General features: G+C 39.5%; 3 protein-coding genes and 1 long non-coding RNA gene across 4 annotated transcripts in view; 1 reads left to right on the top strand and 3 right to left on the bottom strand.

Moving 5' to 3' along the window:
* The window catches only part of form3 (formin 3), a 136,096-nt gene extending 114,843 nt beyond the window's left edge, over positions 1–21,253 (top strand). The window contains exons 23-25 of the mRNA XM_069505859.1: positions 1,442–1,566; positions 17,630–17,737; positions 18,631–21,253. Coding sequence (XP_069361960.1) covers positions 1,442–1,566; positions 17,630–17,737; positions 18,631–20,039 — 1,642 coding nt within the window. The 3' untranslated portion in view covers positions 20,040–21,253. The remainder of the gene's footprint in view (positions 1–1,441; positions 1,567–17,629; positions 17,738–18,630) is intronic.
* Positions 1,566–6,514, bottom strand: LOC138403843 (uncharacterized). Its single transcript, XR_011238000.1, has 3 exons — positions 4,334–6,514; positions 3,252–3,388; positions 1,566–3,162 (listed from the first exon to the last, which is right to left on the bottom strand). It is a non-coding gene; the product is annotated as an uncharacterized lncRNA (long non-coding RNA).
* On the bottom strand, positions 10,458–16,466 carry LOC138403830 (uncharacterized). The gene is made up of 2 exons (XM_069505794.1): positions 14,770–16,466; positions 10,458–13,818 (listed from the first exon to the last, which is right to left on the bottom strand). Exons 1-2 carry the CDS (start codon positions 15,146–15,148, stop codon positions 10,697–10,699), a joined length of 3,501 nt encoding a protein of 1,166 aa, XP_069361895.1. The 5' UTR covers positions 15,149–16,466; the 3' UTR covers positions 10,458–10,696.
* Positions 21,254–22,806: 1,553 nt separating the features above from the next.
* On the bottom strand, positions 22,807–26,162 carry LOC117992488 (uncharacterized). The gene is made up of 6 exons (XM_034980188.2): positions 26,006–26,162; positions 25,229–25,727; positions 24,725–24,993; positions 24,190–24,389; positions 23,585–23,696; positions 22,807–22,991 (listed from the first exon to the last, which is right to left on the bottom strand). Exons 1-6 carry the CDS (start codon positions 26,081–26,083, stop codon positions 22,878–22,880), a joined length of 1,272 nt encoding a protein of 423 aa, XP_034836079.1. The 5' UTR covers positions 26,084–26,162; the 3' UTR covers positions 22,807–22,877.
* Positions 26,163–27,337: the final 1,175 nt, after the last annotated feature.

Genomic DNA, 27,337 nt, shown 5'->3' with positions numbered 1-27,337 from the left:
TCCCCGACAGAGAGCGCGAGCGGCCCGCCTCGCCGCGCGCCTCGCCGCCCTCACCGCCCTCGCCCGCCGCGCCCGATGCTACCACCGCCGAACCTAAGTATGTACCTACTAAGTTCCCGATCCCCGACAGAGAGCGCGAGCGGCCCGCCTCGCCGCGCGCCTCGCCGCCCTCACCGCCCTCGCCCGCCGCGCCCGATGCTACCACCGCCAAACCTAAGTATGTACCTACTAAGTTCCCGATCCCCGACAGAGAGCGCGAGCGGCCCGCCTCGCCGCACGCCTCGCCGCCCTCACCGCCCTCGCCCGCCTCGTACTTAATTCTGTACTAAGTCTGTATCTGTAGTAAATGTGACCACCCTGACTCCACGAAGTCTTGTCTATCGAAGCTTGCGAATGCGGTCCGAATGAAGCGAGCCTACGAGGTGTACAGTTGAAGCTGAATGAAGGGGTGATGCAGCAAGCATTCTGGAAATCCCATTTATAAAAACAGTAAATATTTAATGGTTATTCATACTTGTCTATGATAGAAAACTAGGATAGGATTTTATATGGAATGGGTGCATTTGCACCCATTCCATATAAAATCCTATCCTTAGTGGGATAAGCGAGGTGTTGAAATAATACATTTGCGGAAAATTATCATAATATCTGGCGATAATCTATGGACTACAACTAACAAGAAATAAGTAAAATGAGCTGATAAAAGTGGGAAATAATTAATGTAAACTTGTACTTAATGAAAATTTTAAGTGACCGAATTAAAACTGAGTGTGCGAAAAAAATACTATGAGGGCGAAAACGATACAGTACCTAAAGCTTAGCCGGTTTGAGTACCTACATGAAGTCTTAAAAAAATACCTTTTGGGATACTTTTTTGTGTTGCGGTAATTATACCTACTGTAAGGTATTTTTCTATTTTAAGATATTATCGTTTGAAAATAGTAGAAAAGTTTTGTTACTAATTCCTTAGTGTTTTAGTGCTAACATACTTAGTTATGCTCGCGACTTCACCCGCGTGGACTACAGAAATTCTATTTTACCCCCTTAGGGGTTGAATTTTCAAAAATCCTTTCTTAGCGGATGCCTACGTTATAATAGATAGCTATCTGCATGCCGAATTTCAGCCCGATCTGTCCAGTAGTTTGAGCTGTGCTTTAATAGATCATTCAGTCAGTCAGTCCCTTTCCTTTTATATATTTAGATTTATAGCATTACTAGCATTGAATGGATCCATTGTTAACCGACTTAAAAAGATTTTGGGAAAGGACGCCATATTGTTTGCTCTAGTGTCAACTGTCGTCTGTCATGTCAAAAGTATGGTTCTAAACCCTGCTTTGGACATGACAGTTGACACATGAGCCAATATGGCGAGCCCTTTCTCAAAATGTATGCACTAGTATATAAGTACCTACGTAAAGAATAAAATGAAATGTTGTTTCAGGGAGTGGCGCCAGAAGATCGAGTCGTGGCTTCGCGCCAGCAGCGAGGAGGAGCGCCGGCCGCGCCGCTCGCCGCTCAGCCTGCACACCACCGCCCTCCATCGGCGCTCCTTGGAAAACGATTCCGGTAAGCTCCGTTATCCGTTAGCCGACAACGGCTTAAGGTGACGCTGGATGCACGTCCGAACTGCTCGGCCCACGTGGGTAACCTGTATGCTATTTCACCTAACATTGTGATAGAAAGAGATAGACTCAGTGATGAGCAGTGTAGCGAGTGCATGCGCTCACACTAGCGTCCGGATATATTGATGATGGCACACAGATAGTTGGACAGATGTCACCGATGAATTTTTGTAAATATATGATTTATGAAGGAACTACTTATTTCAATTATTATTGTATAAGATTTTATGGAAGAGCGGGGTCGCCTGCCACGAGTACTCGTAGCAATACTAAAACAGTTACTGGGATGGTCCCAATTACTACGCACTATGTGAAATTGTTTTACCTACTGAAATAAATATTTTTTAATTTTTTTTTGAATGATAATGATTACCTAGTTATCTTTTGATGAATACTATAAAATCTCACTTACATACATACCTATTAGGTAACTACTGCCTCAGCGTGTATAAACAACTCGTATATATTATAGAAATCCATACTTCTATGAAGTGTCTGTCTGTAATTTCGAAATAACTACCGCAAGCTCATAATATTGTTATTTGAACTGTACCATAACAGCTGAATCAAACGTTTTTAAAAACTGTCTGTCTGTCTGTCTGTTTGAACGGGCTAATCTTCGGAACGGCAGAACCTATTTTGACGGGACTTTTACAGACAAGTAGAGGATTAACAAAGGATACTTTTTTAACCGAGTTTTAAAAAAGGAGTTGTGTTTTTCTACCTATGTACACAGAAATCTCCGAGATTTCTGAACCGATTTGGGTATTTTTTTTAATTGATAAAGAAACTTTGCAACATTGTCCTATATAAAATGTCATTTTATATAGGACACACAGGATTTCAACTCCTCAATCCTGATGCTGGAGGGGACATGACCACCAAAACTTATGGGATTTTGAAACTGTCGGTTATAAATTGATATTGGAGGTAGGTACCTATATCTACCAAGTAAAGACTTTATCATTGAACTCGAAGACCCACTTCTCGACCCTGATGCTGTACCTAAGGAATTGCATTGCTAAATCGTGGTGATCCCACGGAATTTTAAATGAATCATCGCCCACGCCCGTTCGGTACCCTCATTCCGCACATTGTTTTGATTAGTCAGTCCACCAATCACAACAAAGCATTCTCCCCTGTCCCCCGCCAACATTTTACGATTTTGTTTTCATGTAAAACCTTGTATATGCGTACTCTAGGAGTTGAATTCTCTGTGCTGGCGGATTACCTATTAGGAACACATGATTACACATTCGTTTGTCTGTGAAAATAACTTTTGTTGCCTACACTTATCTATTAGTAGCGACTAAAAACTATATATACTATCTACTTGTACAAAACAAAACAAAAGTCAAAATAAATTCCACTTTGATCTCAAAAATGAAAATTTTATTTTTATAAGTAGGAAGTAGGTACAATTCAATTTCCCTCTAAAAGCCCACTACACACATAAACACAATATGTATAATTTTCTGTTTCAACAGTCACATTAGATGTATCATTCGACGCAGAACTATTGAAGCTCTCCATTTCATTTCTGGAATTAATAAACATACAATCAACATAATTATATTGTGAGTATTATCTATATAGAATGTATGCAAAAAACATAGCATAACAACTTACAAGTATGGTATGGTAGACCTTTCAATATTTAGTACAGAATTGAATGTTGCAGCATCATGTTGGATTTCAGTGGTACGTATATTGGGCACATTCATTTTATTTTCCTTGTTTTCTTCTAAAAGGAATGTCTTGAGTCACTAAAATACAACATAATTCAGCATTGACAAATCTGACAACAAATAGTAAATCTCTATATTATATAAAAATGAATCGCTGAATGTGTTGCTGATCGCAAATCTCGAGAACAGCTGCACCGATTTCGCTAATTATTTTTGATAATATTCCTTGAAGTACGGGGATGGTTCTTATGGAGAGAATTTTTTTTAAAAAGTCCTGAAAAAGAATCGACTGTAGGCGGTGCGAAGTTCGTCGGGGCAGCTAGTAACATAATAATTATATTATCCTAATCCTAATCTAAATATATAAAAGAAAAAGGTGACTGACTGACTGACTGACTGACTGACTGACTGACTGACTGACTGACTGACTGATCTATCAACGCACAGCTCAAAATACTGGACGGATCGTGCTGAAATTTGGCATGCAGATAGCTATTATGACGCAGGCATCCACTAAGAAGGGATTTTTGAAAATTCAACTCTGGAGGGGGTGAAATAGGGGTTCGAAATTTTGTGTAGCCCACGCGGACGAAGTCGCGAGCATAAGCTAGTCTATAATATAAAAATGAATCACTAAATGTCATCGCAAATCTCGAGAACAGCTGAACCGATTTCGCTAATTCTTTTTTTAAATAAGGTATTCCTTGAAGTACGAGGATGGTTCTTACCGAGAGAAAAATTTAAAAAATTTGAATCGACTGTTAGGCCGTAGGCGGAACGAAGTTCGCCAGGGCAGCTAGTGGAATTATAAATGTGAAAGTGTAGATGTTTGGATGTTTGTTACTCAATCACGCAAAAAAGGCTGAACGGATTTGAATGAAATTTAGAATTCTTAACTGGATTAACACATAGGCTACTTTTTATCCCGGAAAATCAAAGAGTTCCCGCGGGATTTTGAAAAATGTGAAATCCACGCGGACGAAGTCGCGGGCATTAGCTAGTATCTAAATAATATCAACTTACAAACACAGTGTCAAATTTTCAGAAGCTGGCTCTAAATGGTACGGTGTGATAGCATCATAATCTAATTCAATTCGATTTTTTGCTTTGTCGTTTCCTTGTCAAAGAAAATCCTGTGATCCACTAAAATAGAAGTATAATATATAAGTATTTATTAAAAATAAATAAATGTCATCATCAAATTCACCATCCTGGAGAACCTTGAAAACGACACTCGCGTCTATTTTTTATAAAAAGTGCTGGCCCGCCATCTTAGATTAAAAAATTAATGTCATTATCAAAACCAGCATCCTGGAAAACCTGAAAACGACACCCATTTCTATTTTTTGTGAAAAGTGCATGTCTGCTATTTTGGATTTGAAAATAAATGTCATTATCAAATTCAGCATCCCGGAAAAGTACATATTCAGTCAAATAAAATTCCCGTCGAGTCACATTGTTACTCACGTCGGGTGTGACTCACGGGAATAACCCCGAAAAAGTAATGGCATTATCATCACAAGATAATATTATGGTTTGGAAAGATTCTGATGAATTTTAATAGATCTCCTCTTTGCAAGGGATTTGCTTTTGCGAGTCTAAACCGTTTCTTTTTCCTCTTCCGCCAATCCATTTTTGTTTCTGTTACATGAAAACTCAAGTATATAATTAAATTGTCTAAGCACACAATATGACCTACATACTTATATTTGTAACTAGATGATACACGCGACTTCGTCCGCGAGGATATAGTGGTTTTTTAATCCCACGAGAACTCTTTCAAAAGCGATCACTATTTCAAATTTCAGCCAAATCCGTCTTGTACTTTTTGCGTGAAAGGGTAACAAACCTATACACACACACACGCAGATACAAAATTTCGCCTTTATAATATAAGTGTGATTTGACAACCCTGACTTTCGGAATTCGGATAAGTCCAAATTATATTTTATTACTAGTTGATGCCCGCAACTTCGTCCGCGTGGAATTAGGTTTTTAAAAATCCCGTGGGAACTCTTTGATTTTCCGGGATAAAAAGTAGCCTATGTGTTAATTTAGGGTATACCCTAAATTTAATTATATACCAATACGTGCAATTTATAATTTAAAACCGCGCGATTCCCTACGAGAGATATTTAAGGAAATAGGTATTCTTACAGTAGCTTCCCAATATATTTACAATAATATAATTTTTGTACGACAAAACATTCACAGTTACAAAAAAATCAGTGATCTCCATGATAGGCAAACTAGAAACAAAAATAAGCTAGCTACTCCTGCGCTCCGCCTCTGGAAGGTGCGAAAGTCATTTGTGGGAATGAGTGTAATATTTTATAATAAAATTCCACAAGCAATTTTAGACTTGCCTTTACACAAGTTTAAAAAATGTGTTAAAAGTATGCTCCTAAAAAAAGCATATTATACAGTCGCAGACTATGTAAACGATAAAAAAGCTTGGATTTGACTCGCTCCAGCAATGCACGGGGGTGCAATGGCTTGTATAGTACGGTATAATAACATTGTAAATTGAAAAATTAAAAAGAGCAACCGCCGAGTTTCTTGCTGGTTCTTCTCGGTAGGAACGGCATTCCGAACCAGTGGTAAATTAAACCTGACTATTCATAAGCACTTTTAAAAAGTTTACATGAATAAAAAAACATTCTATTCTATTCTATTCTATTCTATTCTATTCTAATTAACACTTTTATCTATCTCCATTCCCAATTTCATCCAAAACCGTTCAGCCGTTTTTGTGTGATTGAGTAACAAACATCCAAACATCCACACACACACACATCACTACACCTATTATAAATGTGAAAGTGTGTTTGTTTGTTGGTTCGTTGGTTTGTCCTTCAATCACGTCGCAACAGAGCAACGGATCGAAGTGATTTTTTGCATGGGTATGGTTGACCTGGAGAGTGACATAGGCTACTTTTTATCCCGGAAAATCAAAGAGTTTCCACGGGATTTTTAAAAATCTAATTCCACGCGTACGAAGTCGCGGGCATCACCTCATCATCATCATGATCAACCCATCGCCGGCTCACTACAGAGCACGGGTCTCCTCTCAGAGTGAGAAGGGTTTTGGCCATAGTCTACCACGCTGGCCATGTGCGGATTGGTAGAATTCACACACCTTTGAGAACATTATGGAGAACTCGGCATGCAGGTTTCCTCACGATGTTTTCCTTTACCGTTAAAGCAAGTGATATTTAATTAAGTAAAACGCGTATAACTCCGAAAAGTTAGAGGTGCGTGCCCGGGATCGAACCCCCCGACCTCCGTTTAGAAGGCGGACGTCCTAACCACTAGGCTATCATAGCTTCACCTAGTTTATAATATTAGTAGGATATATGTAAACTACTACCACCAGCTGTCGATACGATGCATTCTAAAATAAATCGACCGACCGACCGACAGACCGACCGGCCAAGTACGAGTCAGACTCGCGCCCCGAGGTTTCCGTACTACAATAGTAAAATGTTTATCTCTAAATCTCTGTTTAGAGATAAGCATTTACAATGTAACTTAATTTATTACTACTATGTAACTAGAATTTCGGTACATATAAAAATGAATCGCTAAATGTGTTGCTGATCGCAAATCTCGAGAACAGCTGAACCGATTTCGCTAATTCTTTTTTTATAATATTCCTTGAAGTACGAATATGGTTCTTACGGAGAGAAATTTTTTAAAAAATTCCTGAAAAAGAATCGACTGTTAGGCGGTACGAAGCTCGCCGGGGCAGCTAGTGAAAAATAAAAATAAATAAATAGGTAAATAGTATTTTTTGACATTTTGCATGATAAATCAAAAACTATTTAGTATGCACTAGATGATGCCCGCAACTTCGTCCGCGTGGATTTAGGTTTTTTTAAAAATCCCGTGGCAACTTTGATTTTCCGGGATCAAAAGTCAAAGTCAAATGATTTGTTCAAAATAGGTAATAAATTACTCTTTTCGATTGTCAGTTGTTGGATTTGTAAAATATAGTGTTGATAGACCTTTTTTTTTGGGTTGTGCCACACATGACATACTTTATTCCGGCGCTTCTTCTACTTGAGGTTTTTTGACTTTATTACTCAAGTATAAGAGGCGCTGGGATAACCTAACCAGTTGGTAACTGGTAATGTGTGGTACAGCTTTAAAAAATAAACGTTTTTTTCTTTTCTTTCTTTTTCTTTTCTAATAATATGCCATATGACATAATGCTGTGAAAGTAACTAAAATATACTAGTCTCGCCGTTTCTATGTCTGTCAACAGGTGAGATTGCAGTCAAGGGCTAACTTGTATCTGAATAAATAAATAAAAAAGTACTATTTGTACGAAGCGTTGCGTACTTTGTTTGTAAGACGGACAGACAGACAGACAACAAACTGATCCTATAAGGGTTCCTTTTTCCTTTTGAGGTACGGAATCCTAATGATCTCTCTTTTTGCACTGCATTTAACCTGAATCCAAGAATTTCCGATCCGAAATAGTCGTAAGCAAGACTGTATCGTCACCTACCACCAGGTGAGATTGCAGTCAAGGGCTAACTTGTATCTGAATCAATATTATTATTATTATTTTATTACTTATAATAAAACTGTAACAGGTGAAATTCTGTACATTGAAGATATTTTGAAATTTTTTTTTCGAGGGCACTCTATAATCGATACTGAACCCAAAACTGGAATTTTTTTCATTTTTGTCTGTCTGTCTGTCTGTCTGTATCACGGCCGCGCATCACGCTGAAACTACTGAATGGATTCCAATGAAACTTGGTACGATTTGACGTCATACTATGAGGAAGAATATAGGATACTTTTTATCCCGAAATTCAGCATGGTTCCCTTAGGAGAGGGGTTGAAAGTTAAAATGTATACTGAGCTGTAATTCATTAACGCGTAGTCCGATTTCATTCATTATTTTTTGTTAGAAACCATACATGTTAAAACTTCAAGTTCCAACTTCTCAACCATCATCATAATAATGACGGGTAGCTTTTGTACTTTTGGATTTCAATCAGCTGTTTTAGGAATAGTTGATGTTGAATTGATATTAAAGGTACGCTTAGAATAAACTATCTCTGGTTTAGGTACCAAGCAACGACTTCATAATTCAACTCGATATCCCAACTCTTCAACCCTGATGATGCAGGGTATTGCACTCCTAAGCCACTGTTGATTGTGAGATAATATTGTAGATGCCAAACATATATACCATTATTGAACTTTAAGTTCCAACTCTTCAATACTGATGCTGCAGGGTACTGCACTCCTATTCTATGGGTTTTAGGAACTGTTGTTGGTGAATTAATATTGTACCATTTACTATTGTACCAAACCACGACTACATGGTTGAACTCCGTTCACAAAAATCCACGCACTCCATCGAAATCCTATTCTATTCCAAACTTATTCGCCAGCGTGACAGGAGTGGAGAAGGCGGATAGGGACGTGTGAGGGGTGCAACGGATCAACGTGATTTTTTCCATCATCATCAGCCTGCGGTCGTCCACTGTTGGACATAGGCTTTCCCTAAAGAGCGCCACCACACCCGGTCCTCAGCCTTCCTCACCCAGCCACTTCCCGCCAGCCTCTGTATATCGTCGGTCCATCGTGCTGGAAGGCGTCCCACACTACGCTTACTTATACCTACGCGGTCTCCACTCAAGAACTTTCCGGCTCCAACGGCCATCACCTCTACGACAGGCATGACCTGCCTTCTTTTATCCCAGAAAATAAAAGAGTTCCCACGGGCTTTTGAAAACCTACATCCACGCGGACGAAGTCGCGGGCGTCAGCTAGTAAATAAATAAAAAAGTACTATTTGTACGAAGCGTTGCGTACTTTATTTGTAAGACGGACAGACAGACAGACAGACAGATAGACGGACAGACAGACAGACGGACAGACGAACAGACGGACAGACGGACGGGCAGACGGACCGATGGACGGACCGACAGACGCATGGACGGACGGACGGACTGACGGACAGACAGACAGAGGGTTCCGTTTTTTCCTTCTGAGGTACGGAACCCTAAAAATATAAAGAAATACCACCAGGTAGGTACCTACCTACCTATATTATTATACATATACAGGTACCTTTTTAGGGTTCCGTACTTTATAAGGAAAAAAGGGACCCTTAGGATCACTTCGTTGTCTGTCTGTCTTTCCGTCTCTCCGTCTGTGTCGTATCTGTCACACAAACCTATAGGATACTTCCCGTTGACCCAGAATCATGAAATTTAGTAGGTACGTAGGTCTTAGAGCACAAGTAAAGGAATAAATCCGAAAACCATAGATTTGTGATTACAACTTACAAAAAAAATTAAAGTGTGTTAATGAAAAAATAATTAGTATTTTCAATTTTCAATGTATAATAAGTATACCAAGTGGGGTATTATATGAAAGGGCTTTACTTGTGTATTCTAAAACACATTTTTATTTATTTTATGCATAGTAGTTTTTGATTTATGGAGCAAAATGTCAAAAAAATACCTGAGTACGGAACCCTTGGTGCGCGAGCAACTCGCACTTGCCGGTTTTTTAAAATTAGATAAAATAAATAACTAAACAAAGTTACTTACCTATTGTACTAGGACCACACGAGTAGATATCCCTACTAGGACCTCAACAACAAAGTCAGGTCAATAAACCAATGAATAAAATTGGTGTCCAAATTTCAAATTCCAGAGGTCAATGTACAAAATGCAATAAGTATTTGAAGGACTTATTGACTCTGCTCTGCTCAATCTTCTACACATTTGCATAGCCACTGAATTAATAAACGAATAAAAATTAATTTTATAAAATCATTACGACTTTTGTTTTTGAAAACATAACAACAGTTGTCGTCATAGAAACCACAATATTACACGCGCAGCCGCGCGCCGCTGGGCTGGCCCTTCCCTCCGCCACCCGCGCGGTGTCTAATGTTTTGGGGTGAGAAGCATGATGATTTTAGCCGAAATCTAGCGCTTGAAAAGGGTTGAACAGTAGTTTGGGAAAAGTATTTTTGAGAAAAAACTACTGAATTTAGGTTTGCAAAGTAAAGTTATTTCAACTAATGAATAAATAAACTACGTGTAATGATAAATTGTTTTAGAATTTTCATATCCCTAATCTTATTTATTTACGCCCAAAGTTGTAGCGGAGCCAAGTGCCCTACACGTATTCTTGAGGGATATCTCGGCGTCCAAAATAATAATGCACTGTATTCCACGTTATAAGTAATTTATTAGTAAAGAGAACAATTATTAGTTACACAGTCGTCTGACATGGTCACTTTAAATCGCGTGTATGAAAGTGTGTGGCCCGCTAGTTGTACGCGGTCGCGTAACACGCGAGCCGTTGCCGACGCGCGACCTTCTCATCGCGGCCGGATAACCGCGGCTATCCTGAACATACTCCCGGCGTTGAAGTATCTTCAAGACTGGTTGGCAAGGGGCAAATGTTGTTGAACGCTCGTCGAATGATCCCCTTTTTAGTTTTTATATCGGCGACCCTCGCAACACCGTCTCCGCCTGGCAGCACGTGGACAATTCTTCCTAGTAGCCACATTAACGGGGGGCTTGTCTTTTCCTTTATGACAACAAGATCTCCTTCCTTAAGGTGCCTTTGTGACTGCAACCACTTGGTCTTTTGCTGCAGTAATGTGATATATTCATTTGAAAACCGGCCCCAGAAGTGTTGCTTTAACAACTCGATGCGATGAAACCTCGCCAGGGATGAAATTCTGCTGCATGAGATTTGAGTTTGTGGTGCAAAAAGCAGAGATCGCCCAATTAGAAAGTGTGCTGGAGTGAGTGGGTAAAGATCAGAAGGATCGTCGGATAATGGAGTAATTGGACGGGAGTTTAAAATTGCTTCTATCTGTATCAACAAAGTGTTCATTTCTTCATAGTCCAAGTAAGTTAAACCGAGAACTCGTCTTAAATGGCGTTTAACGGACTTTACCGCGCTTTCCCAAATGTCCCCAAAATATAGGATATACGCAGGAATAAAAGAGAAATGAATACCCTCTTCGATCGTGTCTGCCGGTGAATGCTGGCTACGGACGTTAGACTCAATCGTTGTTATATTGCCGATAACCCTTTTAAATCTGTTGCGACAAATGTTGATGAATCTAAAAATGAGTGCTGTAACGCGTTGTACCTTTGACAATGACGAACAATTACTTATCAATTTAGAAAAAGAGTTTGTTTCATCAGTAGTATGAAAACATTTGACTACAGTTTCTGGCAAGTCAGAAACTTGTATTTCCTGCTTAGGTTTTTCTGGCCAATTAATTTGATCAGACTTTAAAAAAGACGGTCCTGACCACCACAACGACGATTTACCAAGAGCGTCAGCCTTTAAACCTCGAGAAGCGAGATCTGCCGGGTTTTCTTTGGAAGGAACGTAACGCCACTCATGATCTGCGAAACTTTCCTGTATTTCAGACACTCGATGCCGAACGAAGGGCTTCAAGTGAGTTGGAGAAGAGCCCAGCCAGCCCAAGACAATGGTGGAGTCAGACCACAAAATGCACTTACTAAATTGAAGTGTCAATGAATTTAATACTTTTATGCCTAATCTCGTTCCAAGTAGTGCACTCGAAAGCTCCAATCGGGGAATAGAAATGGTTTTTATTGGAGCTACCTTACTTTTGGATGCTAACAAATGAGTTGTTACTGTACCATCATTGTCTAAACATCTTATATAAATGCATGCGCCGTAAGCCTTCTCCGATGCGTCTGTAAATATGTGAAGCTGCATATCAATGGGTGAATTTGAGGTAACGCATCTGGGAATATGTATTGTATTTAATTGTGGTAATGAATTAGCAAATTCAAACCAGGCCTGTCTTATGTGTGTAGGAACTGAGTCATCCCAACCACACTTATTTATCCACAATTGCTGCATTATGATTTTTGCTTCCACAATACAGGGTGAAACTAGACCGAGCGGGTCAAAAACTTGTGCAATTGTTGATAAAATATGCCGTTTCTTAACAGTGACATTTGAAGGAATGTCAATGGAAAACAATAAAGCATCCGTCGAACATTTCCAATTTAACCCTAATGTTTTAGAGAGGTTGTCACTGCTGAGATCTACTGATCCCGATATCTTTGCCTCACCAGAAATTGCTTGCAGAATATCTTGATGGTTAGAGTACCACTTACGCAGATTCAATTGAGCGGATGACAAAGCGCTCATTACTCCACGACATAAAGATACAGTGTCTTCTATAGTTGTATGACCAGACAGAAAGTCATCAACGTAAAAATCATGACGAATCGCACGTTTAACATTTGGATCCTTTGCCTCATGACTTAATTGAAGAAGACATCTTGTGGCTAAATAAGGCGCTGAAGCTGTGCCATAAGTAACAGTATTAAGCTGGTAGCTTTTAAGAGGATGAGAGGGATCGAATCTCCACAAAATTTGTTGAAGTGCGCGTTGCTGTTCGAAAATTTCCGTTTGGCGGTACATCTTCTCTACATCCGCAGTAACGACGTACTTATGTTGTCTGAAACGCAGCAGTATAGACAGTAAATCGTCTTGTACTGTTGGCCCAACTCTTAGAATGTCGTTTAGCGCCTTTCCAGACTTGGTAGCTGCGGACGCATCGTAAACGACGCGGAGCTTTGTGGTTGTGCGGGATTCTTTTAAGACACCATGATGAGGTAAATAACAAGCTTTATTGTTAAAAGTTTTTTGTTCTGTAATGTGATCGAGGGTCAGATATTCTTTCATGAATTCCACATAAAGTTGTCTCATGTTGGAATCTCTCGCCAACTTGCGTTCCAAAGATAGAAATCTGCTCTTAGCCATTTGATACGAATCTCCTAAAACTTCGGGAGATTCCTTCAGAGGCAAGGAGACAATAAAACGTCCATCAGGTTTACGTTTAGTGGTCTTCATGAAATGTTCCTCACACGCTCGTTCTTCTGGGGTTAAATTATGCTTAGAAGATATGGAATCTAACTCCCAGAAGCGTGACAGATCAAAATCTAAGTTACTGCTTAGCATGCATATGTTATCGTTCTTACTATTTGTTCGCACTGTACCAGAGACAATCCATCCTAACTGTGTTTCAAAAAGAGTAGGTTTATTTTTACCTAGACAGATGCGATTGGTGCCGATCACACTCCAAAATATATCAGCTCCTACTAAAATATCTATAGTGGATGGAATATGGAATGAAGGATCTGCTAAGCAAATTCCTGAGGGTATTTGTAAATCTTGCAATTTAATGTTTGTCGATGGTTGTGGAGTGGTAATGATTGGCAGAACAATACAATCAATACCTGTCCTAAAACAACCAATATAAGACTCGAATGTAACTGAACAAGACTCTGTACCACACAGAGCTTGATTATTTATACCAGTTACCTTATATTTGGCTGAAACCGTATTGAGATTCAGCTTTCTGCAGAAGTCCTTCGTTACAAAATTGGTAGTACTCCCATTGTCTAGCAAGATTCTGGCAGCATGCGACTGCCCGTTGCTATCAAGTACCTTAACCAAGGCTGTGGAAAGTAAAACAGTTGAAGTTGTAAACGAGGAGTCATGCGATTGATTATTGGCTGATAAGGCTACGTTTTCAGTGACAGCAGGAGAAGTAATGGATTCTGAATGTAATAATGTGCTATGCTTTTTTGAACAGTATTTGCAATTAGAAAATCTACATTTATTTTTTGAATGGCCAAATCGAAGGCATTTCATGCAAACTTTAAATTCTAGAGCTTTCTGAATTCGACTTTCTACTGGTAGGAGTCTGAAAGATTCGCACTTATATAGACAATGCTCTTGATTGCATAGTGGACACGAATTTGATTTAGTTTTACTCGTAGAAGCAAGAAGACTTTTTGGTTTATTATTCACCACAATATGTTTAATATTATCCTGCTTTATGGTATCCTGTTTAGTAGTGTCAAGAGTCTCCAAAACATTAGCCCTATTGGAAATAAATTTTAAAAAAATATCTAAGGTTGGAGAATCCTTTAATTTGTTCCTATGAGTTTCCCATTCTCTGTTGGTAACACTGTCTAATTTACAAGACATAATGTGAATAATTAAAATGTCCCAATGTTGAACTGAATGACCTAAATTGGCTAAAGCTCTCAGATTTTTATTTATTGCATCTACTAAATTACGCAAGTCTGCACTTGACTCTTTTTGTAGAGAATCTATCTTTAAAAGCGAATTCAAATGATGATTTTCAAGAAGTCGCTTATTATCATATCGATCGCATAAGATTTTCCATGCTGATTGATAATTGTCTGCACAAAAATCCAATCCTGATACAGTTGACGCAGCATTTCCTTTAAGTGAAGCGCGCAGATAATGAAATTTACTAATCGGGTCAATACTTTCGTCAGAATGAATTAAAGAATTGAATGTATCCCTGAAACCGAGCCAGTGATGATAGTCGCCATTAAAATGTGGCAATTCTATTTTAGGTAGCTTAACAACCTTACGTTTGTTTATATCTGAAGAATCCTCAGCGTCTGTCGCAACCATGGAGTCATGGGACGGCATCGATAGTTTACGATGGCTCGCGATCAAAGCTCGACCGGAAGACACGAGCGAATAGTATAGCGTCTCGAATGTTTGACGCTCTTTGCATTCATCCTCGATCGCTTCAGATATCTCCTCTATCTCGTTCTGAAAACTATCAAATTCATCGTATAAAGCTTCTAACTTTTCTAACCGCAATTGAAGTTCGATTTGAATTTGAATAGGATCTGTTTCCTCACATTGTTTAAGATATTTTAAATAAGTACTGAAGTTTGTAAGCTTCCCTTTAATAATAGCTCGCTTTTTAATTAACTGTTTTAATTGTTTTTGTTCACTCATTTTGAATTTGAAAAAAAAATTCTAATCAGAGTATGAAAAAATTCGACGCCTGTCAGAATTATGATGGCAATGTTATTTTTTCTCACTTACGAAAATTTTGTAAAACGTTGAAATTTAAAATTGCTATCAAATTATGTAAGGCGTTTCACCTACCTAACCAAAGTATGAAAAAATTCGACGCCTGTCAGAAGTACAATAGCAATAATATTCTAGTCACATTTGTAATTTTTTTACAACAGTGAAAATTAATTTACTAAAAATTGCTATAAAATTATGTAAGGCGTTGATTTTTGCTACTATAGGCACGTATGATTTTCAAATTACCCACTTTATAAGAATAAATTCACTGAAAATAAAATACAACAGTCTTTATAAATTTTATTATATGATGTAAAATGATGACTTGTTGTGAACTTTAATGAATTATTATGCGTGATATACTTGAAATATGAAGATGAATCACTAATTTATGATTCTAATGATACGATTATACTAAAAATGTTTAACTATTTACGCAATTGATGATATGAATTCTTTTACTCATTATTAAAAAATGGTATAAGTAAATGTAACTAATGGCAATGAAGGACGATAAGGATGAATAAGAAGGATAATAATGGAACGATCTCACGTTTCTGTGCTATCCTCTTGACAATTCCTTTTTGGTTGGCTTTGTTTGAAGTCCAAGTATGTCAGCTATGTCCAACAAATGACTCAGCAATGTTCACACCGGAGAACCAAATTTGAGCACAACACAATTAATATCTTCACTGTCTTGTTGATGAATTCTTGACCAATATTGCGTTTTCAAACTGGATTGTCGACGTCTTAAGACCAGTACACAATAATTATTATAATTATTAATCCACTATCCTGTTGTATGAGATGTATGGCCGAGAATTTATGCTGGTGTTCTAAAATATAACTCAGCACTATTCACTCCGAAAGCCACAAAAAATCCAGGAGTCGCGGGAATGATGTACGTGGCGATGAACTTCTGCGTCCAGGTATTGTTCTCTTCACAAACGTCGTTGATTCATTTTGGTGATGAAGGACCATATAGTGGAGCCAAGTGCCCTACACGTATTCTTGAGGGATATCTCGGCGTCCAAAATAATAATGCACTGTATTCCACGTTATAAGTAATTTATTAGTAAAGAGAACAATTATTAGTTACACAGTCGTCTGACATGGTCACTTTAAATCGCGTGTATGAAAGTGTGTGGCCCGCTAGTTGTACGCGGTCGCGTAACACGCGAGCCGTTGCCGACGCGCGACCTTCTCATCGCGGCCGGATAACCGCGGCTATCCTGAACAGTTGTCATAGATTTAGTGTTAAAATAGGAATCTTTTGAGGCTCGTAACTTTTAAATCAATATTTTTTTCAATGTTTTAGATATCATTGAACCTAGATAATGACGAGATAAATCGATATAATTCTTAGTTTTGTGCGTACAATATCGAATATTGTTGTATTTTCCCTCCTACGTTTGTATGAAGAAAGCACCGAACTGAGCTGCCTTAAAGGACGTTATCGGGGAAGCGTTCTTCCCCGCGCTACACCCGGGCAAGGAGGCCATGCCTCGAGGCCCGTACCCCCGACCTAGGTCAAACGGAGAAGACCCCGCTGCGTCATCCGGCTCCCTTAGATCCGATGACAGCAGCACTGGCGATGAAGTTGAGTCCTAAACTCAACTTCATCGCCAGTGAGAAAAACAGAGGCTACTACACTGTCTGGGTCTTTCTCGAGATAGTGGCACGCTGGACTCTTGGCGAAGCTCCTCTCTCAGCTGAGGGGGACGAATTGAACTATTCAGTGTGAGTAAAGCACTGCATAATGCGTAAAAAATACCGCGCCATTTTAATAAATTATGTCAAACTAGCTGATGCCCGTGACTTCGTCCGCGTGGAATTAGGTTTTTTAAAAATCCCGTGGGATCTCTTTGATTTTCCGGGATAAAAAGTAGCCTATGTTACTCTGCAGGTCTTTATCTATACCCATACAAAAATCACGTCAATCTGTTGCACCGTTGCGGCGTAATTAAAGGACAAACCAACAAACAAACACACTTTCGCATTTATAATAAGGGTACTGATTGCATTTCAAAAGTAAGTAGGTACATTTTAATCCTTATTTTAAAGGTGAACCGTACTTTTGACACGATAGTTTACCCATAGATTTAAAATGGTTTATTGGTTTTAATGGTTCATTATACAAATCTTGGCCAAAACAGCAATTACCGACCTCGCTTACTTTAAAAGGACTCGGCTGGCGCCTTGTCCTTTCAACGGGACTCGAGACGTCCTCACTCAGCCTTCCAATTTTACTTGGCCAAGTAATTACTTGATTTCAGGCCTGGATGTAATGTAGTATTATTTCAGGCCTGGATGTAATGTAGTATTATTTCAGGCCTGGATGTAATTTAGTATTATTAAAGGCCTGGACGTCCTATTACTACAATTGTGATGTAATTTGTGCAGAGAGCGAGCGCAGCACCACGCTGGACACGCTGGCGGAAGGGCGCGCCGAGTGGCGGCCCGCGGTGCCCACCGACACCGACCTCGTGCGCGCCATCGAAGCCGTCGAGGGTAATTGTCTCCCGTCATTATTTATTGATAGCCTAGTGGTTAGGACGTCCGTCTTCTAATCGGAGGTCGGGGGTTCGATCCTGGGCACGCACCTCTAACTTTTGGGAGTTATGTGCGTTTTAAGTTATTAAATATCACTTGCTTTAACGGTGAAGGAAAACATCGTGAGGAAACCTGCATGCCTGAGAGTTCTCCATAATGTTCTCAAAGGTGTGTGAAGTCTACCAATCCGCATATGGCCAGCGTGGTAGACTATGGCCAAACCCTTCTCACTCTGAGAGGAGACCCGTGCTCTGTAGTGAGCCGGCGATAAGTTGATCATGATGATGATTATTCATTGCTGAAGATTTTTCTGAGGAGCTAAATCACCTTGAGGAGATCCTGTCCTCGAACGGATTGTTTTCATCTGCTTCTAACAATGGACTTGGACTAACAATGCTGCCATTAAACCGATTGATGGTAATTATGTTCTCTTCCACGTGTGTTGGCCACGGCAGCCAATCTCAACAGAGACTAGCAACTATACACGGGATAATATAGGGCACAAGAGTGTGAGGAAATTACACAATAGGTACACATGCGCTTTTATAGTCCGATGAGACGGCAAACTAACTTACTGCAGAAAGGTGAGCAGCAGGAATGCAGGTTCAATGGTTTGTGCTCTTCGAGATAAGAGGGATAAGAGGGTGACACGTAGCTTAGCTTGGTCTTTCAAAAATACTAATAAAAGTTTATCAGAATAAAAAATCTTTATGTTTTAAGAAAGATTAAAAAAAATTGTTTTATTAAAATTTATGTTTTGTGTAGTCATATTTAACTAAGTCCTAAACGAATATTAAAATATGCTTATGTATAAAGATACATAGATGTAAAACTTTACAATTTACTTTCAGATGTTCAACCAAAACAAAAAGAGAGGTTACCATGGAGAAAGACAGAAGAAAACGAAGAGATGCGGCGACTGAGACGACAACGATCGCGACCGCAAATAGAGTCCCCTCAGCCCCTCGTCTCCATCAGCGAGGAGGACAAGCGCAAGCTACCAGACATCACCGTCACCACTGCCAAAGACCACAAGACAGACAAGTCAGACAGAGTCGGCATCGACTCTGACAACATTGAAACACCACCAGTTCAAAGGAAGATGTTCAATCCCCCACCAGAAAGAGAACCGTGTCGGAAATTCCATCCTTCCCTTTCAAATTCTAGTCTCACGGATAAAGCTTCAACGGAAATGAAGGATCTGTGTCAAGAAATTTTGGGCGACGGACAGTTCGACCGATTCTCTGCAGCTAGAAGAACAAGGCGATACAAGCGAACCCCAGAATCGAGTTCACCCGAAGAAGAGAAAAAACCAGAGGTCACATCAGAACTAGTCGCGGACACACAAGTGATCAGACCATCTAAACTAGACATTCAAGCTTCATATCCTATCGATACTCCTAAAGAAACGGCTGTGGCGAAACCGGTGGAAGAAGCAGTCAAAGAAGAGAAGGAGGTTAGGTTGAAACGTTGGCAGGACAGACTAAAAAACCAAAGTACCCAAATCACAGATAAAATACCAACCAAAGATAACAAATCGGTGCCATACTCGAGGATGAGGCGGCAGACTTCGATCAATCAGGAGGATGTTCAGAAAGCTATCAGAGAATTAAAATCTCCGACGCAGACACCGACCGGTGTATGGTCGAGGAATGCGTATAGAAAATCTCTAAACACAAAGACGGAAAGAGCGCCCACGACGGAAAGGACGACGTCACCTCGAATACCGAAAGTGAAAAGCGAGCACGAGCTCAACGACGAAGGTTTCGAGGAGACGCAAAGTCTAAATTCCGAAAGTGCATCCCAGGGTGCTTCCTCGGGTTGCAATATGGAATGTGAATCTCCTACGCCGAAGAAAGTTAAAGAAATCCCAAAGAAAATTGCTACCAAAGAGACGAAAACGCCACCTCGGACGCCGTTAGATCCGAAGCGCCCCTTCGCTAAACGGGCGAGCTCTTTAAGGGTCGAAAGGTCTACCTCTCGTGCTTCGTTACGGAGTTCCAGAAGCTCTTTGAACAGTTCTGCGTCTGTCGCTACCGTGAAGAGGGCTCCTCCAGCTCCAGTGAAACCTGCTCCAAAACCGATCCCAAAGCCAATCTCTAGACTGCCTGCATCCAGGTCTTCTTCGAGCGGAAGTTCAGTAGGCGCGAGGCCGCCGATGAAGACTGCTATCAAAAGTTCAGGGTTTATGAGACCCACTCAAGCTTCTAAAGGGAGAGGATCGACTCCTCCAACTGGCTTGAAAACCAGTGTGAAATAAAAAATCTGATGGGCTATTACTGTAACTTATAATCCTTTGATTGTCAAACACGGTTTAACTCCCGCCAACGTAATGTTGAAATGCAATGTTGCCAACATAACGAACTTGTGATTGAAGTTAGCAGGAGGGGCAAAACCGCGCTTAGATATGGTTATATTTAGTCTAATCGTACGCCATATTGTACGTTGTAACAAATAAGTAAATTGATACAATTGAATGTGTGCCAATAAAGAAAGAAGTCGGAACAGCAGCGTTAATCGTTCGATCTCACTTTACACAATATACCTGTGACAGAGACTGTATAATTAGCGCTGGTTTGTTTCGTTTCTTCTCTTTGTTGGTATGCGTGTTATCAAAAGTTTTACCAGTGGAAAAGGCCAGTGATGGCGATAGTATTAATATATTATACAAAAATAATCAATTATAAAAAAAAAACATTATTGGAATCTTCAGATAAACTGGTGCTGAATCTCAACAAAAAAAATCTGAAGCTTTCAATGACTGAGTTTTATATAAGTCTAACACCTAGATCTGTTTAGAATTGAAGTTATAAAATAAATATAAAAAATGCATTATGAGTTATTTTCATAATTTGGCCCGTACGTAATTTTTACGATTGATTTTTTTATTTTTATGATCGAAAAAATTCCAAATGATCAAATTTTTAGTTTTACGTTTCTTATTTAATGTGCCACGATTTTGTACGGGTAATATGTAAACATTTTATTCTAGTTTATATCAGTGATTTTATTTTTAATTAAGTAATTTCTGATATTATTACATTCGTGCCAAACTTAATTTTGGAAAAGTAATGGTCATAAAAAGGTGTATCTAAATTTTCCGTCCAAGCACCCATTGCACTTAATAAATAAAGTTTTTCTAACTACTCTTCTACACTTGTGATTTGATACAAAAAAATTTGTACCTACCAACACTTTTTCTGCAAAAAAACTAAAAAGTTATTAAAATACAGACCTACATCACATTATGATGATGTTTTTACCCAGGCGTGTAAAAACACTTTTTTCTTCTACATTCACGATCTGATTTTATTTGTAAGCTATTTTACATAGAGCTCTAGTAATAGATATTTTATTGTCACAAAGTAAAACATTTTATAAGTGTTAATGTTAACACCAATTATTATCTTATATTTTACGTGTTTATATATTTTACTAAAAGGAAATACAATAAATTTATATTCGACAAGAGTTTTTTATTGTTTTTTTTAAAGTACCTTTCAACCCTCTAGGCTCCAAGTTCATGGACAGACATTCAAAGTCAATGTCATTTGAAATGGCTGTATGAAGGAAAAAGGCATAAGTAGTAAATATGTTTCTTGCTTTACAAAAGGCCTATGTCCAGCAGTGGACGTCTATCAGTTGATGATGATCATCGCTTTCTTACCACTTATAGTATATACATTAATATCAGGTAGGTACTTAACATAAATTAGTCACACACATCGATGTATATCGATGTTCACACTGGCATGATTGTGGTACAGTAATAAGATTCGACTAAGTATAGCTGTAAGTTTTATTTTAATATTTTCAATTTCCACAGAAAGGTTCATTAAAATTATAAAAGTCCCCCATTCACCAGTTCTATGACTAGATCTGTCATTTTCCTCCAGCTCCGCACGTTGGACAATAGGACCGGCATCATGTCTGAGGGGAGACTACCTAAAATTAAATTAGGAACGGAAGGAACTAGAAAAGCCCCTGGACTGCATCACATTGGACGGGGCTACTGGTACTGCCTTCGCCGCTGCGAAGTGTTTTGCAACTTTCACAGCCTTATAAAATGTTGGCGGGTTCCTATAATAAATATTCTCGAAAAAATTCTGACGAATGTTTTCATCCGCAAGCCCGCATACAAATTGATCACGCAAGTTCTCCATTCGATGTGATTTTTCAAATCCACAGTTGTTTGCTAGTTTCTCTAATTCTGCCGCGTAACTGATGATGTCCTCATTAGGGGATTGTTTCCTCTGAAAGAATTTGTATCTTGCCTGTAAAATAGGTGGTTGTAGGTACTTGTCTAGTAGCGCAGTAGCTTCCTCATAAGGCAGAGTTTTCGGGTCCTTTGGGCTGGCTAAAGCTTCAAGAAGGTCGTTCGCTTCGTCCCCCAATAACGATATTAAAGTGGACAACCGGTGGTCAGATTCGATATTGTTAACCTTGAAATACTGTTCTACCTTTTCGATATATAAAAACCAATTATCTGAACTGATGTTGAAAGCGCTTACTACTTCACCCGACATGATAAATAAAATTGCACTAGCCACTGGCACGTAGTGATTATATACTCTTTGTACTGGCTATCTACTGATAAGGCTATCACTTTTGGGTTGGATTCGATATCGTTTGGCAGGAGTTTGAGGGGGAAAGGTTTGGTACAGGTTTTTTCCCTGATAAAATTACCGCGATATCACACTAACTCTTTAACACGCACTGGTATTGCACTGTTTTCGAGAAATAAAAGAACTGTTATAAAAATATTGTTTTGGGCTTTGGCACTTGAAAGTTGAATTATATTCAATGTACTCTGTGGTTGAATGACATCCACAAGGGGGCTTACCTTGTAAAACAAAGGCTGCCAGCAAATAAAATCGTAGACCATAAACAAAAAAACGATCCAAGGACTTCACATTAGATCTAGTGCGACAAGGCTGTCTTGGCGCGTGGCGAAAATCGGAACTAACGTTGCTGTCAAGTTTCCCCCTTTGTTCGTGTTTGAATCATAGGTTTAATAAACAAGTAGATCCGACTATTAAGCTGTAAGTTTTATTTTAACATTTTCTATATCAACAAAATATATTCATATTCATCAAAATTATAGAAGTCCCCCATTCACCAGTTCTATGACTAGATCTGTCATTTTCCTCCTGCACCGCGCGTTGGACGATAGGACCGGCATCATGTCTGATGGAGAGACTACTTCGCTTTCCTGTCAATTTATAAATAAAGACTGACAAACAAAACTTTAAAATTATTCATGTGTCTGTATAAATAAAATATGGTCTGCCTGGTTAAAAACCTACTATTAATTACTACACTACACAGCTAATTAAGCTGTTAGGTAGGTACACTGATCGCAAACAATTTACTCTTGTCCGTTGAAGAGTTCCATTATCTATCTTCGAAGATATTCATCAGATCTTCACCAAATTTATATGGGACCGTTGTTTAAAAAACAAGAAAGATTTTTTAATTTGGTACAAGCGTCTTCGATTACATAAAAAATAATGAAAAAAAGATTCGGAAAAATTAAGAACCTCCTCCTTTTTGAAGTTCTTAGCGTCAGGCGTCTCTTAGTAGCAAAGACGTTGCTTCATCGCGTCGGGGGGTCGCTGTTCACATTTTGCTTAGTGGTCCTTCGACGTGATAACTAACTAAAGTAATGTTAAAACACATAACTGAGTAGATTTCTGCGGTAGTGAAGCGGTGCGGGAGAAGTAAGTAGGTAGGTACCTAGTTATTTCATGCATATAAGATTGGAACTTTCAATAGCAGCTCGGCTTAACTAGGTAAGAAGGTTACCTTTTCCTGATAAAGATTGGGTGCTTCATTGCTGTCGCACGTAAGGATTGGGTACATGTCTAACGCACTACCCAGCCCAAAGAGGCTGCTCCTTTTGAACTCTTCCTGTAACCTGAAAGAAAATCTTGTTAAGATTGGAATGGTTACACCACTGTATTTACCATCTCGATGCATTGAGTTTAAACTATAAATTCTACGCGGGCGGCGGCCCGCGAAGAATTTATTGGCGATCAATCACGTCTTCAGCAGACGAAATTGCTCTGCAGGGCGATTGTCTAAAACCTGCATCAATCATTATTACAATCTCAATTGTTCTGATTGGCTGAATTTGTGCGATTCTTGTTGCAACAACAATGCATTGTAGCCAATAGTGAGCGAGCATTAACCAATCAGAGATGATTGCGATCGTGACATTGTAGCTGTCAAACAACCGCGGTAGGGCCACAGCTTACATTAACGACGCCTGCTGCTGTCTTTTTAAATCAGATATATTACCTAAGTACTTTGAAGAATGTGTTCAGAAACTTCACGACCTCAGAAATTTTGATAAGCTCGGGCGTAAAAGCTCATCATATGTAGATCCAGGAATAGGTAAGATAACTTACATGTCAGACAACGTCTCTTTGTCCAGAACATTCCCATCGCTCATCTCGCTCAGGCGAGCGTAAAGTTCGTCAGTATAGTAGCTCAGCAAGTCATCCAGGTGTTCTAAGCGCTGTTCCTTGTCCAGGCACAGGTAGATGAAGAAGGCCAGGTCTGAGGCTGGTGACGCGTAACGTGCCAGTTGGAAATCCACTATGTACATCTGGAAGATTAGAAGAGGTCATAAACAATGCCTTATGATATGCCAGGAATTTGATATTTTAGTACGCTTGAGTACATTAAATTACGAAACGGTTTAATCCTTCATTTTGGTGGCTTTGGGTCTAAGTATTTTTTTTACTTTCTATACATTCCATTAAAATTCTTCCAGCCTTATTGTAATGTTCAGAGAATCACACATGTATTACCCAATGAATTAACAAAGTAAGTATACTAACTTCAGTGTACTGCAGATTCAGTACACTGAAGTATCTGCTTCAATGCAGTGTACTGAATCTTCATTAAATCTTCAGTCTCTTAAATTTTAATAACAAATACCTCAGCAATATCACCATTGACATATTTGAAGAGAAGATTATTCGTCCAGCAGTCGCCATGGCAGATGACAGCCAACGGCTCTCTAGGAGCCACTCTGTCTACCATAGTCTGGAAGAAAGTATCCTCACAGCAGAATCGTTTGAAGGGTTCCAGGTACTTGTCCTTGTCTGGAGAATCTTTGAGCTCCTCTTCCACCATGGTAATGGCGTTGCGGATCGCTTCTGTGTAGTAACTCTTGTAATATTCTATGTTCTCTGTGAGAAAAAATACTGTGGAGAAAAATGAACAATTTTTACTTCTGATAATAAACTCTGTTATATTTACGTCAAAACGAAAAAGCCTGAGTACTTCTTATCAACACTGCATCCATTCTTAAATAAAAATTGTCTCCCCTGCTCACGATGTGTTCTATACACAGTACAAGCGGACAGCGTAGAGCGCTCCTAAATCTTTTTCTGCACTTTGGTCCGCTCGAGCATAATCATATAAATAAAAAATGCTCACCTTCTGAAATGCCATCATGTACGTTAAGCAAGTCGTAGAAACCCTCAGGATCATAATACTTCATAGCCAATGAAAGTGCATGAAAATGTGATATGTGCTTCAGCACGAAATAGCATTGCTCCATGCTCAACCCCTGTATCCGGTCCGTCATGACGAAACCCATCTCCTTCAAATCTTTCAGCACTACCAAATCGTTTTGCGCCAAGTAACATTTGGGTATGGACTTGAATGGATGCTTAACCTTTTCCCATTTGCTCTGGAAAGTGGATAATGCTGGCCATATTTTGTTGTAAAAAGCTACTTCGTTGCAGAACAGCTCGTCACTCTTGAAGGTCTGCCGGCATATTATGCTTTCTGGTAAGCATTTATATATCAAGGAACCTTGCCAAGGCTCGATGACCTCTGTGCCGTCGGCTTCTGTATGCTTGCGGGTACCTTTCAAACTTATCCGGTATACCATGGAAGTGTAGTTGTCTCCACGCTTGGAACCCGGAGCACCCTGAGAAATGGAATTATTGTGACAATAATTGAACTCATAGGAATTCGCATGCATGACGTGTGTGACGTGAATAGTATGTGTGACGTGGCTAATCCCTCATGAGATGGACAGACTAAGTGAGGGCTGCAACGGACATCCCCTTAAAAGGAAGGTAGCTATCAGAGAGGAATGGAGGCGCATTGTTAAGCGTGCCACACTACAGTGACGACCACGACCACTCTGCCAAGAGTGTAACGACAAAAAAGAAGAGAAGAAGAAGAAATTGGAAGTCCATTTACCTGAAAATCCTGTAGACTAACATCAGGATGCTCTTCCTTTATCAGGTCCTGGAGAAATTCCAAACTCACGCTGGTCATGTCGACCTGTGTTATGTATACTGTACCAACTGAATCGACTTTCCGATGGATGTATGCAAGACCACCGGTACTGATGAGTAGGTAATAGGTGTCTATTATATTGCAAATAGGTATAGTGTGTACATCATGTTTGAAATAATGGGAATAAACAGGAATTGACATGTTAAGGCTGATATCTGTAGAGCGTCATCATGCCACCCATCGTCAGCTCACTAGTGAACATGGGTCTCCTCTCAGAATGAGAACGGTTCGGCCATAGTTCATCACACTGGCCGAGTGTGGATTGGCAGACTTGACACACCTTTGAGGACATTATGAAGAACGCTCAGGCAAGCAGGTTTCCTCACGATGTTCACCCGCAAAAGCAAGTGATATATTTTAATTGCTTAAAGCACACATAATTTTGAAAAGTACCCGGAATCAAACCCAGGACCCCCGTGCACCAGGCCGACGTCTTAACCACTAGGCTATAAAGAGCAAAGGTATTGCTCTTCCTATTTACTTGGATTTTGCATATGACAGCGAACATCTCAGCCAAAAACCACAGAATACTTAATAGTAGTTACCTTACAAGTAGAAAAGACTCACACAGACATTTAAAGAAATAGCAATTCTTGTTACGATGTAATCAGTAAAGTGAAATTCTGCTCGCTCAGAAATGCAACACAAGTTAAACAAACGCCTCTCTTCTATCGCATGAACTCTTGTGTGTAGGTACTGTGTGTCTCTCTCTCATGATTCCGACACTTTAGGATGGAGTTCATCGTGCTCGGTGCGAATTGTGAGAGCGGGTGAATTTTTGTGACGGGTCGTCCTACCCACGTTCGAAGGTGTCCTATGCTGTGCTGTAAATCACGGACGAGCCTATGACGTAACCTGTGTCGCTACATTTTGTCTCTCTCTCTCTCTCTCTCTAAGGTTGGGACAAGGTGTTGGAAATGAGCGTACGACCCGAGCGTTGGTTTTGGACTGATTTATTTAAAGGAAAGCATTGAGATACAATATGTATGTGTACTTATGGGCTATTATATAGATATTACTTATATGGTTAGGTCACACTGTACATCTCTCTCTCTCTCTCTTATATGCTTTTCTTATCAGGTGTTTTTATACTTAATAACCTTTTGCGGGTCGGCATTCAAACAAATCTCCAACGTCTGAAATCATGGTCATCATACTCAGCGGGGTTCATGATTGAATTGCTTACATCGGAGGGGTCGCATAGATTGAATAATGCGACGGCCGATGTTTGAC

This window comes from Maniola hyperantus, chromosome 21 (assembly GCF_902806685.2).
Source record: "Maniola hyperantus chromosome 21, iAphHyp1.2, whole genome shotgun sequence".
Lineage (NCBI taxonomy): Eukaryota > Metazoa > Arthropoda > Insecta > Lepidoptera > Nymphalidae > Maniola > Maniola hyperantus.
Note: the sequence above shows the minus strand (reverse complement) of the source record. Positions and strands in the feature narration are given on the sequence as shown.